At 37.0% G+C, this 14,932-nt stretch overlaps 1 protein-coding gene across 2 annotated transcripts in view; it reads left to right on the top strand.

The window, feature by feature from the left end:
- Nucleotides 1-2,217: 2,217 nt before the first annotated feature.
- The window catches only part of phaf1 (phagosome assembly factor 1), a 38,069-nt gene continuing 25,354 nt past the window's right edge, over nt 2,218-14,932 (top strand). For both annotated transcript variants that reach the window (XM_028809385.2, XM_028809384.2), the window contains exons 1-5: nt 2,218-2,902; nt 8,035-8,117; nt 9,702-9,785; nt 10,079-10,122; nt 11,464-11,543. In XM_028809385.2, the coding sequence (XP_028665218.1) occupies nt 2,839-2,902; nt 8,035-8,117; nt 9,702-9,785; nt 10,079-10,122; nt 11,464-11,543 (355 nt within the window). In that variant the 5' untranslated portion in view covers nt 2,218-2,838. The remainder of the gene's footprint in view (nt 2,903-8,034; nt 8,118-9,701; nt 9,786-10,078; nt 10,123-11,463; nt 11,544-14,932) is intronic.

Genomic DNA, 14,932 nt, shown 5'->3' with positions numbered 1-14,932 from the left:
TATGTATGGTGGAAACCACCGCAATAGTAGTGGTGAAGCATGGTGGTGGCATCCTCATTCTGTGGGGTTGTTTTTCAGCAGCAGAGGCTGATAGACTAAACAGGGTTGAGAGAAAGCTGAGCAAAGCAAAATACAGAGATATCCTTAATGAAAACCTGATTTAGAGCACTCTGGTCGACAGACTGGGTCAAAGGTTCACCTTCCAACAGGAAAATTTCAATGAGCACAAATCAAAGACAACACAGGAGTGGCTTATGGACAACTATGGGAATATGTTTGAGTTGAGCCAGAGCCTGGACTTGAACCCAATTGAACGTCTTTGGAAGGACCTGAAAACGGCTTTCCACCAACAGTCTCCATTCGACCTGACAGAGTTTGAAAGGGTCTGCAGAGAAAAATGGCAGAAAAGAAAATCCTCAAATCCAGGTGTTTGAAGCTTGTCTCATCAAACCCAAGAAGACTTAAGGCTGGAATCCATGCCAAAGGGACTTCTACAAAGTACAGAGTGAAGGGTCTGAATATTTTTGTCAGTGTGATATTTCAGGTTTTTTTTATTTTAAAGTTTAATCAGTTCACAAAACTTTCTAAAATCCTGTTTTTGTTATTCTAAAGGGTTGAGTGTTGCTTCATGAATAAAAAAAAAGTGATCTTGGCATACTGGAACTGAGAAGGATGGCTGCAAGGGCTCTGAGGACACATAAGGAATCATCAGGTAGAGGGGTCCTTTCATCGGTTTGGCTGGTCCGGTGCTGACTCAGCTCTGGAATGACTAATAGGTTGAGGCAGCTTGATGGCCAAGGTTTCCGGGACACTGAAGAAATCCGAATCGTATTATGTTATGTCATCTACTGTTGAATTCTGCTCTGTACTTGTGATATTCTATTTCATCTTTGCATTGTATTGAGGATTACTGGTGTTCTGTTCTGTGTATTGTATTGACCCCCTTTTTTTGACACCCACTGTACGCCCAACCTACCTGGAAAGGGGTCTGTCTTTGAACTGCCTTTCCTAAGGTTTCTTCCATTTTTTGCTACAAGGATTTTTTTGGGAGTTTTAACTTGTCATCTTAGAGAGTAAAGGTTGTTTGGCTATACAAAAGCAGGGTCTGTTAAAGCCCATTGCGGTACTCCTTGTGCGATTTTGGGCTATAGAAAAATAAACTGTTATTGTGTGTAATAAGGAGGCTTTTTTTAGAAGAATCTGTGAGCAAGAGACATACCATCTATGGTCTAGTGACCCACATCCCCCTTACAGAGGAATCAAAGCATTACGCACATCCAAATCTGATTTTCAGAGAATCACAGTCTGGACAGGTGATGGAATGGTCCGTACGGATGATGCAGCAGTTGTAACCCGCTGGGCTGGCTACTTTGAGCAACTGTTTAAAGCTGATCCTCTGGCTAGGATGTTGGACATCACTAGGTCCACAGTTCTTGAGACTGATCCTCCAATTAGCTGTGAACCACCCAGTCTCACTGAAATTGCACAGGTGATGACCCAGCTGAGTCTAGGAAAGGCTCAGGGATCTGTGGTATCCGGGTTTATGGCACTACGGCCATATCACACAATTCCCAGAAGGCGATCCAGCTTGCAGATCCTCATTGTTGAGGACCTGAGTAGCCAGACCAGGCCAAGGGGATGCCAAAGTAACAGCTGGCTGCGGCAGATAGATGGTCATTTCCAGAGGGTCTGCCCTGGGGGTTGCTAACCGGGACTTTCGTTGTGTGGTGGGTGTGTGACAACACACTGTACCTGTGCATGCTCCCCAACCTGACCTTGGCATATGACTGCAACATGTGAAAATGTGAAGAATTCTGAAGACTTTCTGAAGGCACTTTATAGACATGCATATGTACACATATTGACATAAATTTTATATAAAAATTGCAAAACTAATTGATCCAATTCTAAGGAATTACAGGATTAGGGTGCAAAGCCAGTCCTGGGCAGAGCACCAGTTCACTGAATGTACTGCACATATAAATACACAGTATATGAGTTAACTTAGTCCAATTAAAAAATGTAAACTTAACATTCTAATCTGAATTGAGCGTTGTACAAAAAAAGTAAACGACATATTACTTTGACAGAGTGTAAAAATTAACGGATAATCCCTAATCACAATACAGAACAATAAATTGAAAATACGCGCTCCAATGCCCCAGGTGACCTTTACCCCGGATGAACATGCCTCACTGAAGCAGGAAGTTAACTATCAGCTGATTTTTTTCTTGTTGGTGTTATGGAAGTTGCTGTTGTTTGAAGCTAAGGGAAAATATTGTAATCGTTTAAGAATAGTTGTGTCTGTGATACTTTGAGGCAAAAAAATAAGGAACAACAGTATTAAGATTACTTGAAAGAAAACGTGGTGTAATTGTACGTTTACTGAGGAGGCTGTGTTAATTTCTTATTTATTTAGTGCTAGACAGTGTCAGAAAAATAAATACTGTAACTTATTGACAATATATTTTAATTTATTTAAACTATCCCTGGAGAAAGGGAAATAGTAAACTATTGAAAACGGGTACGCACGTTGTCAGTATTATAAAACACGCATGACAACAAACCGTGATTAAATACGCCCCTGCGGTGACAAAAGAAAAGCTAGAAGGGAAAAAGAAGTCGGCGCGACAGTGTAAGGCTAAAGCAAGTCTTCCTTTGACTGGACAAACACTGTAGCTCTTTGTGCACGCAGGCAAGGCGGCGACCTGTCATTCCTATGCGCTGCTGACGGGACTTCATTGATGTGTGTCAGTCTGGCCGGGACTAACGGATCGGCCACACGGTGCTCGAATCCTGGGAGTCCCGCTGCCGAGCCAAGCTGAGCCGGGCAGGCCAATGCTGGATCTGGAGGTCGTCCCTGAAAGATCGCTGGGAAATGAGCAATGGGAATTCGCACTTGGTGAGTGACTGACCTCTTTTTTATATGGGGTGCTAAGTGTGAGGGAGGGGATGAGCAGATTGGGTAATGAAACCCAACAGTAGCGGAAGAAATGTGCTAACAGGTGAGGGTTTGAGGCATTAGTGTGTCAATCGTAGATGACGTATTGAAAAGATGGGTATAATCTAATTACCCCCACCCCGACAAAACAAGGCAGCCCGGCTTAAGGTTATTAAAGTTCAAGTCATTCAAATGTGTAACAGCGACAACGCAGGCTGCTTTAGTCGTTAACAGCGTACTCAACCTCCCTCCCCCCAAACCCCCGTGCAATCTTTGTTTCATTATACAGTTTGGGAAACTGACGGAACACTGTTCTTACAAGGATCAGTGGTTCATGTGATTATCAGACTCAATTATACTTCATTTCGTTTTCAAAATATTTCTGAAGTAACAACCGATTATTATCCTCGGTTTTGTTCAAGACCTGGCCTTCACCACGAATATATCTCGGTATTTATTATTGAGCTCAACAAATCTTGTTTCGCAATGACTTCGACATTTTTGACACCCAGTGGTTTTCTTCATTTTCATATACTGTAGTAAAAAGGACCTTTTTTAAGATGAAAAAAATGACTTCTGCTTTTTTAATTCAGAACATTTAGTCTTATTACAGTTATCTGTAAAGGTAATTGTTATTTAAAAGCGATATGCAAATTTTTTTTTTTTTTCTTTTATACTGAAAAAGCTAAAGTTTTAATTACTTCATAAATTCCCCAAGCCATGCTGCTCAGAAGTACCAAATGTGATTGAGCTCTTTTTGCTTCATTTGTGACAAAAATCTCATGGTCATTATTTCAATATGTTCTTCCTTTTGAAAGACTTTTCCTTCAAATGTGAATTTTACTGTTAATTTGTCTAACAAAGGTATTTATTTTGTCATCTGGAATTTTAAAGAAATTTCTGAATGTTTTAGTAGTTTTTACTTTTTGCTAGTTGTGCTTAGCCTTTTTTTTTTGTTTTTTTATCAATTTCAACTGGCATGGTGGCACATTTGTTACCTTTGTTGTCTTACACCTTTAGTGTCTTGGACTTGCATCTCTTCCTGCACACTTTGTTCTTTTTTTCTCCATTTGCTTTGGTTTCCTTCCACACCCCAAATATATGCAGTGAAAGGTTATTTTTGATTTTTGACTGGCCCTAAGTGAGCCATTGTGTCCAGTGATAAACTGGTAGCCCATTTAGGATTGGCTTCTTTCTGGTTTGCCCCCAATGCTCCATCACTGTAATACAGAAAAGGCAGCTTTAAATAAAGACACCTACCCGTCTTTGTCTTGATTTTTAATTATTTAATTTTGCTGACATTCCCACTTTTGTTTTGAAGAATGCAAGTTCAGAACCTGTCTAGAAGTTGATGAGTTGTTTTTTTTTTCTTATTGCTGTAGTATGCTCTCGTTGAAAGAGATCTTTTACTATGACCTCATGTTGACTGTATTAGTGTCTCTTTTGTGTTATTGCTTATTATTAACATAACATAAGAACATAAGAAATGGGTGAAAAGAGAGGAGACCATTCAGTCCATCAAGCTTGTTTGTTTAGATAATATGCCTCCCCAATATGTCATTCAGATGTTTCTTAAACGTTGTCAAGGTTTCTGTTTTAAGTACATGTCTCAGTAGTTTGTTCCTGATTCCCACAACTCTTTGCATAAAGAAGTACTTCCAGTCTTAAATGCACTTTCTTGTAATTTCCACTCATATCCTTGAATATGTGATTCACTGTTAGGCTGAAAGAATTTTGCTGGATCTACTTTATCAATTCCTTTTGAGCAAGGCCAGAATTAAGTCCCCATGAAGTCTCCTCTGCAGTTAGTGCACTTGAATGCCGAACAAGCCTTTTTACAGTGACAGGCTTGTTCTGGGGTGCTAAGAGTAAACTTTGCATTAATTAAAATATTCCTTTACATCCATATTACCATTTTCTTAAGCTGATTTTTCTTCTTTAGCGTTTTCAAGGAAATAGAGCACATCTTAGCGGCATAAATGCAAGGGAAGAGCCAATTGCTAATACCAGCTGGACTTAGCCACCAGTTAGCAAGAGAAAGAGAAAAGCGCACACATACAATGGCATCAATGTATAGCCTCCACACACTCCGTTCAAACCCAGTCTCATGGAGGCGGCCTCCTTTCTGGCCACAAATAGTTTTTGTCATACTCTGTATTTATTAAAAACCTTTTTTTCCCATTAAGAATTATAGTATAGTATAGTATTAGTCCACTAATGAGAGGCAGGCTTGAAATAAAACCATATATGTACTTTTAGGGAATAATCTGCTTATTTTGAGATGGTGCTTCAAAAATAATTTTTAAAAGAACTGAACAGGACATGAGCCTTCGATCTGTCTGTAATAGACTGGTATACCATTGAGAATTGGTCCCCACCTTATGCCTAGTACTGGCAAAGGCTCTCGTCCCTTTAAAACCTGTAAAGGACAAAGCAAGTTCATAAAATTAAATTGATGGATGGACAGATATCACTCATATATTTGATTCCTTAATTATAACTAAAAACCTTAACTATAAACTGATGATATTCAGTCAATAAATGCAAAGAAGTATTATTATTTACTATCAATTTGCATACTGTGTTGAGTTGTTTTTTAAATTTTTGACTACACATCTTGTGTTTATGTTTGGATTATGCAAAATGTACTCCTACTATGGACTTGGTGGAGGGTGACTGCCAGTGTGCTGTTTTGGGATTATGTAATGCCTGAACGCAGTTCAGTTTTTATCTTTGTTTTCTTTCTTTTCTAGGCAAGCCAAAACAGCAGATAATCCATGCTAGGGATTTTTTTAAATCAGTTACACAGTGCTGGAAGGTGTTTGTTTGTTTGACCTTCCATAGTTTTCATTTGCAGTTTCTTGCTCTTTATAACTATTAAGAGCCAGCCTGGTATGTTTCTTCAGGCCTTATGTTTAGTAGATATCAAATATTAACTAAAATCCTTTAATATCAAGGGGGTGAGGGCAATGGCAACAAAGTTTTCTGAACAGAAAGTTCTCACTAAGGCTCAAAAGATGCAGCTGGATTTAGTTCGGTAGACTGTCTTTGTGTCTGGTGCTTAAAGGTTGATGATGATGTTAATATTAAAGGTGCATCACTTTGCAGGTTTAACCTGCCGTTTCAGGTCTAATTTTAGCCAAACACCCTGTAAGCAATTCTTCTCTGTACTTGTTATGTTTCTTATCAGATTTTGTATATATGTGGGTGGAAACATACAGTGCATCTGGAAAGTATTCACAGCGCATCACTTTTTCCACATTTTGTTATGTTACGGCCTTATTCCAAAATGGATTAAATTAATTTTTTCCCCTCAGAATTCTACACACAACACCCCATAATGACAACGTGAAAAAAGTTTACTTGAGGTTTTTGAAAATTTATTAAAAATAAAAAAATTGAGAAAGCACATGTACGTAAGTATTCACAGCCTTTGCCATGAAGCTCAGACTTGAGCTCAGGTGCATCCTGTTTCCCCAGGTCATCCTTGAGATGTTTCTGCAGCTTAATTGGAGTCCACCAGTGGTAAATTCAGTTGATTGGACATGATTTGGAAAGGCACACACCTGTCTATATAAGGTCCCACAGTTGACAGTTCATGTCAGAGCACAAACCAAGCATGAAGTCAAAGGAATTGTCTGTAGACCTCCGAGACAGGATTGTCTCGAGGCACAAATCTGGGGAAGGTTACAGAAAAATTTCTGCAATGAGCACAGTGGCCTCCATCATCCATAAGTGGAAGAAGTTCGAAATCACCAGGACTCTTCCTAGAGCTGGCCGGCCATCTAAACTGAGCGATCAGGGGAGAAGGGCCTTAGTCAGGGAGGTGACCAAGAACCCGATGGTCACTCTGTCAGAGCTCCAGAGGTCGTCTGTGGAGAGAGGAGAACCTTCCAGAAAGACAACCATCTCTGCAGCAATCCACCAATCAGGGATGTATGGTAGTGTGGCCAGACGGAAGCCACTCCTTAGTAAAAGGCACATGGCAGCCCGCCTGGAGTTTTCCAAAAGGCACCTGAAGGACTCTCAGACCATGAGAAAGAAAGTTCTCTGGTCTGATGAGACAAAGATTGAACTGTTTGGTGGGAATGCCAGGCGTCATGTTTGGAGGAAACCAGGCACCGCTTATCACCAGGCCAATACCATCCCTACAGTGAAGCGTGGTGGTGGCAGCATCATGCTGTGGGGGTGTTTTTCAGCGGCAGGAACTGGGAGACTAGTCAGGATAAAGGGAAAGATGACTGCAGCAATGTAGAGAGACATCCTGGATGAAAACCTGCTCCAGAGCGCTCTTGACCTCAGACTGGGGCGACGGTTCATCTTTCAGCAGGACAACGACCCTAAGCACACAGCCAAGATATCAAAGGAGTGGCTTCAGGACAACTCTGTGAATGTCCTTGAGTGGCCCAGCCAGAGCCCAGACTTGAATCCGATTGAACATCTCTGGAGAGATCTTAAAATGGCTGCGCACCAACGCTTCCCTTCCAACCTGATGGAGCTTGAGAGGTGCTGCAAAGAGGAATGGGCGAAACTGGCCAAGGATAGGTGTGCCAAGCTTGTGGCATCATATTCAAAAAGACTTGAGGCTGTAATTGCTGCCAAAGGTGCATCAACAAAGTATTGAGCAAAGGCTGTAAATATTTATGTACATGTGATTTCTCAGTTTTTTTTATCTTTAATAAATTTGCAAAAACCTCAAGTAAACTTTTTTCATGTTGTCATTATGGGGTGTTGTGTGTAGAATTCTGAGGAAAAAAATGAATTTAATCCATTTTGGAATAAGGCTGTAACATAACCAAATGTGGAAAAAGTGATGCGCTGTGAATACTTTCCACATGCACTGTATGTAGTGTAGTTCAGGTGTGGCGTATTGTGTTCCAGTCCAATTACCATGTACCAAAACCATGTACAGAGTTCCCAAGTGCAAAGACTTAACCTCATGTTCTAATTAAACCTCTTAATTAGGGAATCTAACACAGGTTTTCAAAATTCACAAAAACATTCATAAAAATAAACCTTTAGAATTCATTCAGTTAAATAGGGAATAACATACTGAAAGACTACATTTCTAAACATTCTTTTTTACGTTTCAGGAATGCCACTTGCCCAGGCCATTGCTATTCTACAAAGGCACTGCCGTATTATTCGAAATGTTCAGGTTCTCTATAGTGAACAGGTAAGTGTAAAATCTTTAAAATATATATTTTTTTCTGTTTAAAATTAATTAGCTGTTATTTTGAATTTTATACAAAAAACAAAGTGTTTGCAGTTGCTAAACAAAGTGTTTGCAGTTGCTGAACAAAATATATGTATAGGGTAGTTTTAAATAGTTTTTCATATTCAGTTTCAAACGTCTCCAGGTGTTGTCTGATTGAAATAAACCCAAAGTCTTTAAAGGTAGCCTTTTAAAAATTCCAAAAATACAACTGGAGTTGAATGTTTTTAGGCAGTTCAACACGATAATAAGCTGCCTAGTTTTAAGTGACTGTTACTACTGCCATCAAACACACACATCCCTGATAACATGAACAATATTCTGCTTGAGAATTGCATACATATATTTTTTTTATACTTATTTTAGCATAAGAAGGTTTCCGGCTTGTCCGTTTCTACCAGAATCGGTTACAGACACTGAACTTGGGAAAATGGGTATTGAAAATGGATGGATTTATTTAGTCAGTGATAACCCTAAGCACATGTTTTATGTTTATGCATTTCTTCTTCTTCTGTGACATCATTTATATTCAAATTACATTGTCCTAACTTTAGTTATTCTTCAGCATTAAACTTTCACCCTCTAGGAGAGGATATGTGGTTGAAGATCACTGTTTTCAATTCTGTTTTATATTTCACTCTCTCAAGGTTTGTAAACATGAAGAAATTCCTTGAGGTATTCAGTGATTCCACAATTTTTATTCTTTAGTTGTTGTTAAGTTTTTTCTTTCATAACCTGTATTCATGATTTATTGTTGGTCAACTATTCATGCTCATCCAGTGATACAATCAAAGACAAAGGAAGAGAAACTAAGACACCCAGTTAAAAAAAATGAGCAGTGAGAAGAGCAAAGGCTGTACATAGGCAAAATAGTTTTATGGATGCTTTTCTGAAAAGTAAGAAAATGTTCGGCTTTAGTCTCTGAAAACATAGGATTTCATGGCTTGTTATCCAGAAAATTCAAGCAGTAGTGGAAATTACTTTTAATTCCCTTTAGAGAGAGAGAATAATATGTCTCAATTTCTGGAGTGTTCAAGTGAAAATTGACAGTGACCAGAAATATTTACAAACAGTCTAGTATGGGTTTGCAGGAAAAATTATGTAAAAACGACATATTATCTTATTATACAACCAGTTACAGCAGTAAAACAGACAACAATGAAGAAATCAGTTCAGCAGGATATGTACATTGAATAATATTTGAAAGTGGCAATTGCCAGTCTTTTATCTGGTAATTGCTGTGCCATTACTCATAGTCTCATTGCACAAAAACATATTTTAATAATTGCTTCATGTCAATGAAGTTTAGATCCCTGTAAGTGGCATTTGGTGGAGGAAAACATACACACAGATGCCAGCTACTTCAGAGTACAATGAGGAATAGCTGCCCTCTGAACACAGAATGCTAAACTGGTAAATATCTGTAAAAAGAACATTTTACCCAGGAGCATTTAAAAGTTGAAGTTTAACCTAGTAAATTTGTGTGTAACTGTATAATAAAAATGAAAATAAACAAATCATTAATTTAATTTTTTTCTCTTGTAGGCACCTCTGAATCATGACCTCATTCTTAACTTGACTCAGGATGGGATCAAACTAATGTTTGATGCCTGCAATCAGCGACTAAAGGTGAGTAATTGGGTATATACTATTTACTTTCATTGTTACCTTCACCTCTATCCTCCTACTTTTTAAATCTTCTTTGATATGATAATGTGTTACTCTAGCTTCATAAAGATCTTTAACAACCAAAGAAACACAGATGTTGTTGCTTTCTTTGTTACTCGTTTCTGTTATGAGATTTCCTAGTCCCTTCACCCTATCTTTCACATGGTTATTTTAATTTGCAATAACAACTCAAAGTAGAAGGCATGTTTAACACCTAGCTACCTATTTTTTATTTTTCATCGTTCTAATTTTAGGTTATTGAAGTTTATGACTTGAGTAAAGTAAAGCTGAAATATTGGTGAGTATTGTAACATTTAATCATGATTATACATGTCTTGTTAATTTTATGGATATAGAATATTTTGCCCTTTTCTAACACACTAGTACTCTTGCTGTCTAACCTAACAACATGGAAAAAGGAGGAAATCACCATCCTCAGGGATCATTTCAATATGAGTAGAACATAGTAACTTAACATAAAAGCTACACAAACTGATAAACAACCTTTTCACTGCTATCCCTATTTTAGCTTCTATATTTAAATGAAATTGTACCATTTGTATTGGGGTGGATAGGGCTATATTTATTTTCTTTCACTCACTCACCTTTTTTTTTATATAGTTCAACTTAAAGTGTTAACAATACTTAGAAATTCGTTAGTTTACAATAGAACAGAACAGAAGAATTGTAATTTTCTTCACTGATTTTAACATTTAAATAGAGAAAGACAAGTGTACATCGGATTCTTCTCAGTGTGATGAATTGATTTTCGAAATGAAATTGGTTTGAAGCATTAAACGAAGAAGATACACTGTAGCGGTTATTCATTTTAATGTGGTTCTGGCCACTTTATAGGGGCTGGAATTGAATAATTACTCTTGCAAAAATTATCTGTGTAATCAAGTGCTGTTAATAAACCTTTTTTGTAATGCCTTTATGTAATATTCACAAGTCCTGTATTTATTTTATGTATCAGTGCAATGGGTTAAATTAATTATTTGTGGTCATTTCACTTAAAGCATTGTTTTAATTTGAGCATCAGGCTGTGGCTTTCATTTGCAAGTGATTACTTGGTGAATCTGTTATAAGCTGCTGGTTTGTTGTTTGATTTGCAGCCTTTTGATTCGACTAGCCATCTCTGTCCAAAATATTCAAGTGGATTCAAAGTAATCTATGGGAAACCTTTAAGAATGTATTTATTGTAGTTTAAACACTTTCATCTAGCTTTCTTTGATACATATATATAATAAACTGTCATTATAAAGTACCATCGTATTCCCCCTGGTTTCAAATAGCATTTAGAAAATGGTTTGATGTGATTTGTGTCATTTTTCAAAACTATTTCTTACATGATATTCTGCTAAATTTAAAATGATATTTTATGGAGATCTGAGAATTTGTTTTTCTTAAGGTTTTCAGAATATTTATTAAACTTAATATACTAATTTCTAGAGTGGTGTTTCTAATGCACGTATTTGCATCAAAGATGTAACTGGAAGGACATTTTCTAAATGTACAATAAATGAAAATGTGAGAGCAAATCTTCTCATCTTTTCTACTTTAGATAATGCAGAAAATATTCAATATCTAAGAATTTTGTTTTGTTACCTGTTTTCAACTGCTCTTTTTTGTCTTAAAGTGGAGTACATTTTAACTCCCAGGCAATAGCACCCACTATAGAGCAGATAGACCAGTCGTTTGGAGCTACACATCCTGGAGGTAAGTAATTTATATTCCATTAACCTAATTTCTGTAATGTTTGTATCTGTTTTACCTCTACAGTGTAGTTGTTTGTTCCTTTTCCTGTCCCGAAGTTTCAGCTTAGTTCCATAGTTATTATTGCGTTTAACTGACTACATATTATGCAGTGGCAATATTAAACAACTTAATGTCCCAAAGTATTTGACGCCTCCAAAGATGCGCTAAACAGCATATCTGTCCTGTAATTGATAAGTTTGTGATTAAATAACTTTTCTGATCATTTCCTTCTTTAATTATTTTACATATATGCAAGAGTATTAATAGCTTATGTCTTATCCAATTAGATACAAATAAGTTAGGTTATTATACATACCATTATCTTTGCAAGCTACCTTTTTTCGCATCTTTATATACATGTCAACCTTTATATGCACCTGTAGCATTATTTATAAATGTCTTTTTTTTGGTCTTCTTGTTTTTGTGTTATCTAGCTTTCTATTAGAGCCTATATGACTAAGAGTGCGTGTGTATGTGGGTGTGTTCTGTGATTAAATGTTGCGTCATGTAAGTGTAATTAATTACTGGCTTGCACTGTTCTTTCTGGTACAGATTTCTGACGCTGTGACACCCTTGATTTTATTAGGCACTGTTGAAAATAAATTAATGTTTTCTTTTACATATTATGATTTGTTAAAGAAGTATTCAGCATCATGTCAGAATTTTTTCTTATTTGGAAGACATTGTGGTTATGGAGCAATCAAGGTTTATAATTTCTGGTTAAATAGTTTTTTTAGTATGCAGCATTAGTTGTTACGTGGACACAGTTTAGCACACTATAACAAAAACATCTTAAAGCAATGCCTACAAAACCAAAATGTTCAGCAACATAAACTGATGCATTTTAGGTTTTAAAATTTAGAATGTATTTACATTTTCATCTCTATGTATTACATGGATTTTGTTGAATGTTTTTTTCTTTTTTTCATTTGGGCACAATCTTGAACAGCAACAGATTAGTCTTTCACAGTGGCAACACTGAGTTTTCTTCTGGTTTGTATGATGTCCCATGAAAGTGATATTACTTGTAGAAAAATATTTATAGCAGTCTTTTTTTTGCTTCATAACAACTTTAAATGCTTTTAGGTGGAAGATTCCATTCACTTTTTTGAATCATTTAATCACAGTGTGCTAAATGGAAATATTTGGTATCAATTTTTGCCTGTAGCAATCAGACTATCTATCTGTCTATCTATCTATCTATCTATCTATCTATCTATCTATCTATCTATCTATCTATCTATCTATCTATCTATCTATCTATCTTATTATTGTGAAATTATTGTCAACTACTTTACAAGTCTGGCTATCCCAAGGTCTCATGCTGAAGACCATGGCAAAGTTTGAATTTAAGTTGATTGTCTCATACTTTTAAAGTGCATTATGGTTATTATTACATTGCACACTTGACAACAATGACCCTATGAACCTATAATCACATTTCTGTAAACTGAGACAACTGATTTTTGACTATCAGTTTTGTATTAGTATAAAGCAGTGTCGGTCCTCTAGAGCCACAGTGGCTGCAGGTTTTTGTTCCAACCCAGTTTCTTAATGAGAAGTCAGTTACTGCTGATGAAGCACTTATTGCTTAAGTGACTTTAGTGGTCTCATTTGCAAAGGTTCCCCACCCTTAATTGCTTATTTCAAACTTAAACAGCTGCATTCTGGCTCCTTATTAGCAATAAGATGTAAATGACAAAGCAGTCAGCAGTTCACCATCTAGCTTGTTTCAATTTACATCTCTGTGTGTTCATCATGTACTGTTTGATTTATTAAAACATTTAATAGAAAATGTGACAAGCTTCAAATCATTTTGATGATATCCTTGGAAAGGAAAAAAATCTATGATATAAAAACTTTACATTGCAGACTAACAAGCCATAAAATTAATTAAGGTCTGAGAGTGGAAAGGATTGGTTTATAATTAAGCAGTTGGGTTGGAATGAAAACCTGTAGCCACTGCGGCTCTCCAGGACCGACATTGCTCACCCCTGGTCTAAAGCATACCTTTAAAACAATGTAATCAGGCTTGAAACTAGAACTGTTCATCTTTGGATCCCTTTTTAATATAAGAAAATAATTAAGTTCAGGCCAACATTTCCTTTCTTGTACCACAGAGTTCTCCTAATCTGTTTTCATTGCTATATTTATTGTATTTTAAAACTGAATGAATGTGATTGTTTTGTGAGCATTTAAAGTTGTTCTTCTTGTATATTGTAAAATTATGATTTTTATAGAGTTCTTCCTCCTGTGGCGCTTATCTGGGTTAGTCAAGTTTAGAATGATATGTTATATATAGAAGCCCAGCTCAGTTAAATTTACGATTTATTTGAAATGCTGTAAATCCCTTTCATTCTTAATGGGGGTGATAAATTTCTGCAATTTGTGTTGTGAAAGACCAACACCTTAAATTCTTAGAAATCTCACCGGCTATGATGAGTGTGCTTTTAGATTCTAATCGGTGCCTTTTAGTGCACCTGAAAAACAAACGTAAGGAAATGTTAAAATCATCTACACTCGAAATTGCTTGGTTCTCCATGAGTTTTATTGCATCAGTGCAAAGGATAAAAAAGTTTTACATAATAATGACAGACATGCTTGTTTTGATATTAGGAGGTGTTCTCCCACCAAAAGCATACAAGATCTGGGGCCTCATGTATAAACGGTGCGTATGCACAAAAATGTTATGTATGAACGTTTCCACGCTCAAATGCGATGTACAAAACCTAAACTTGGCATAAAGCCATGCACATTTCCACGGTAGCTCCAACCCTAGCGTACGCAAGTTCTCCGCTCGGTTTTGCAGACTGGCGGCACCCAGCGTCAAAGCAGTGCTGCTGTTCCTGTGTGGTTACCCTTTCTTTTTTAGATCCACAACCCTGACGCAGCTTTATCATGTACACTGAAACTAACTGCATATTGTTTATTAGTTTAATGCATCTGATTGTAATTGACCTGTAAGAATATAATGTTCCAGGGAATAGCCAAAGTATTCTAAATACCATAGCTGCTTTAACGTTGTTACTCTCACTGCACCTTCTTTTTCTTCTTTCAGCTGCTCCCGTTAGGGGTTGCCACAGCGGATCATCTTTTTCCATATTACTCTCACTGCACCACTTGGAGTATTTATATCACTATATCTGAGTTGGGAATCACAGATCTACAGCAGAGAATTATCGGTATACACCATGAAGCAGATGCTGCCTGTTTGAACTGCTCTCACATGGCAAACGCTTCAAAGCCTTTCCTGTACGGACCTTGTGGTTCAGAAACAGTTTCATCCCAAGAACTATAAACACACTCAATCAGTCCATCAAGTGCTCCTTGTAGAACTGTTTGTACTTATA

Source organism: Erpetoichthys calabaricus, chromosome 9, assembly GCF_900747795.2.
Source record: "Erpetoichthys calabaricus chromosome 9, fErpCal1.3, whole genome shotgun sequence".
NCBI lineage: Eukaryota > Metazoa > Chordata > Cladistia > Polypteriformes > Polypteridae > Erpetoichthys > Erpetoichthys calabaricus.
Note: the sequence above shows the minus strand (reverse complement) of the source record. Positions and strands in the feature narration are given on the sequence as shown.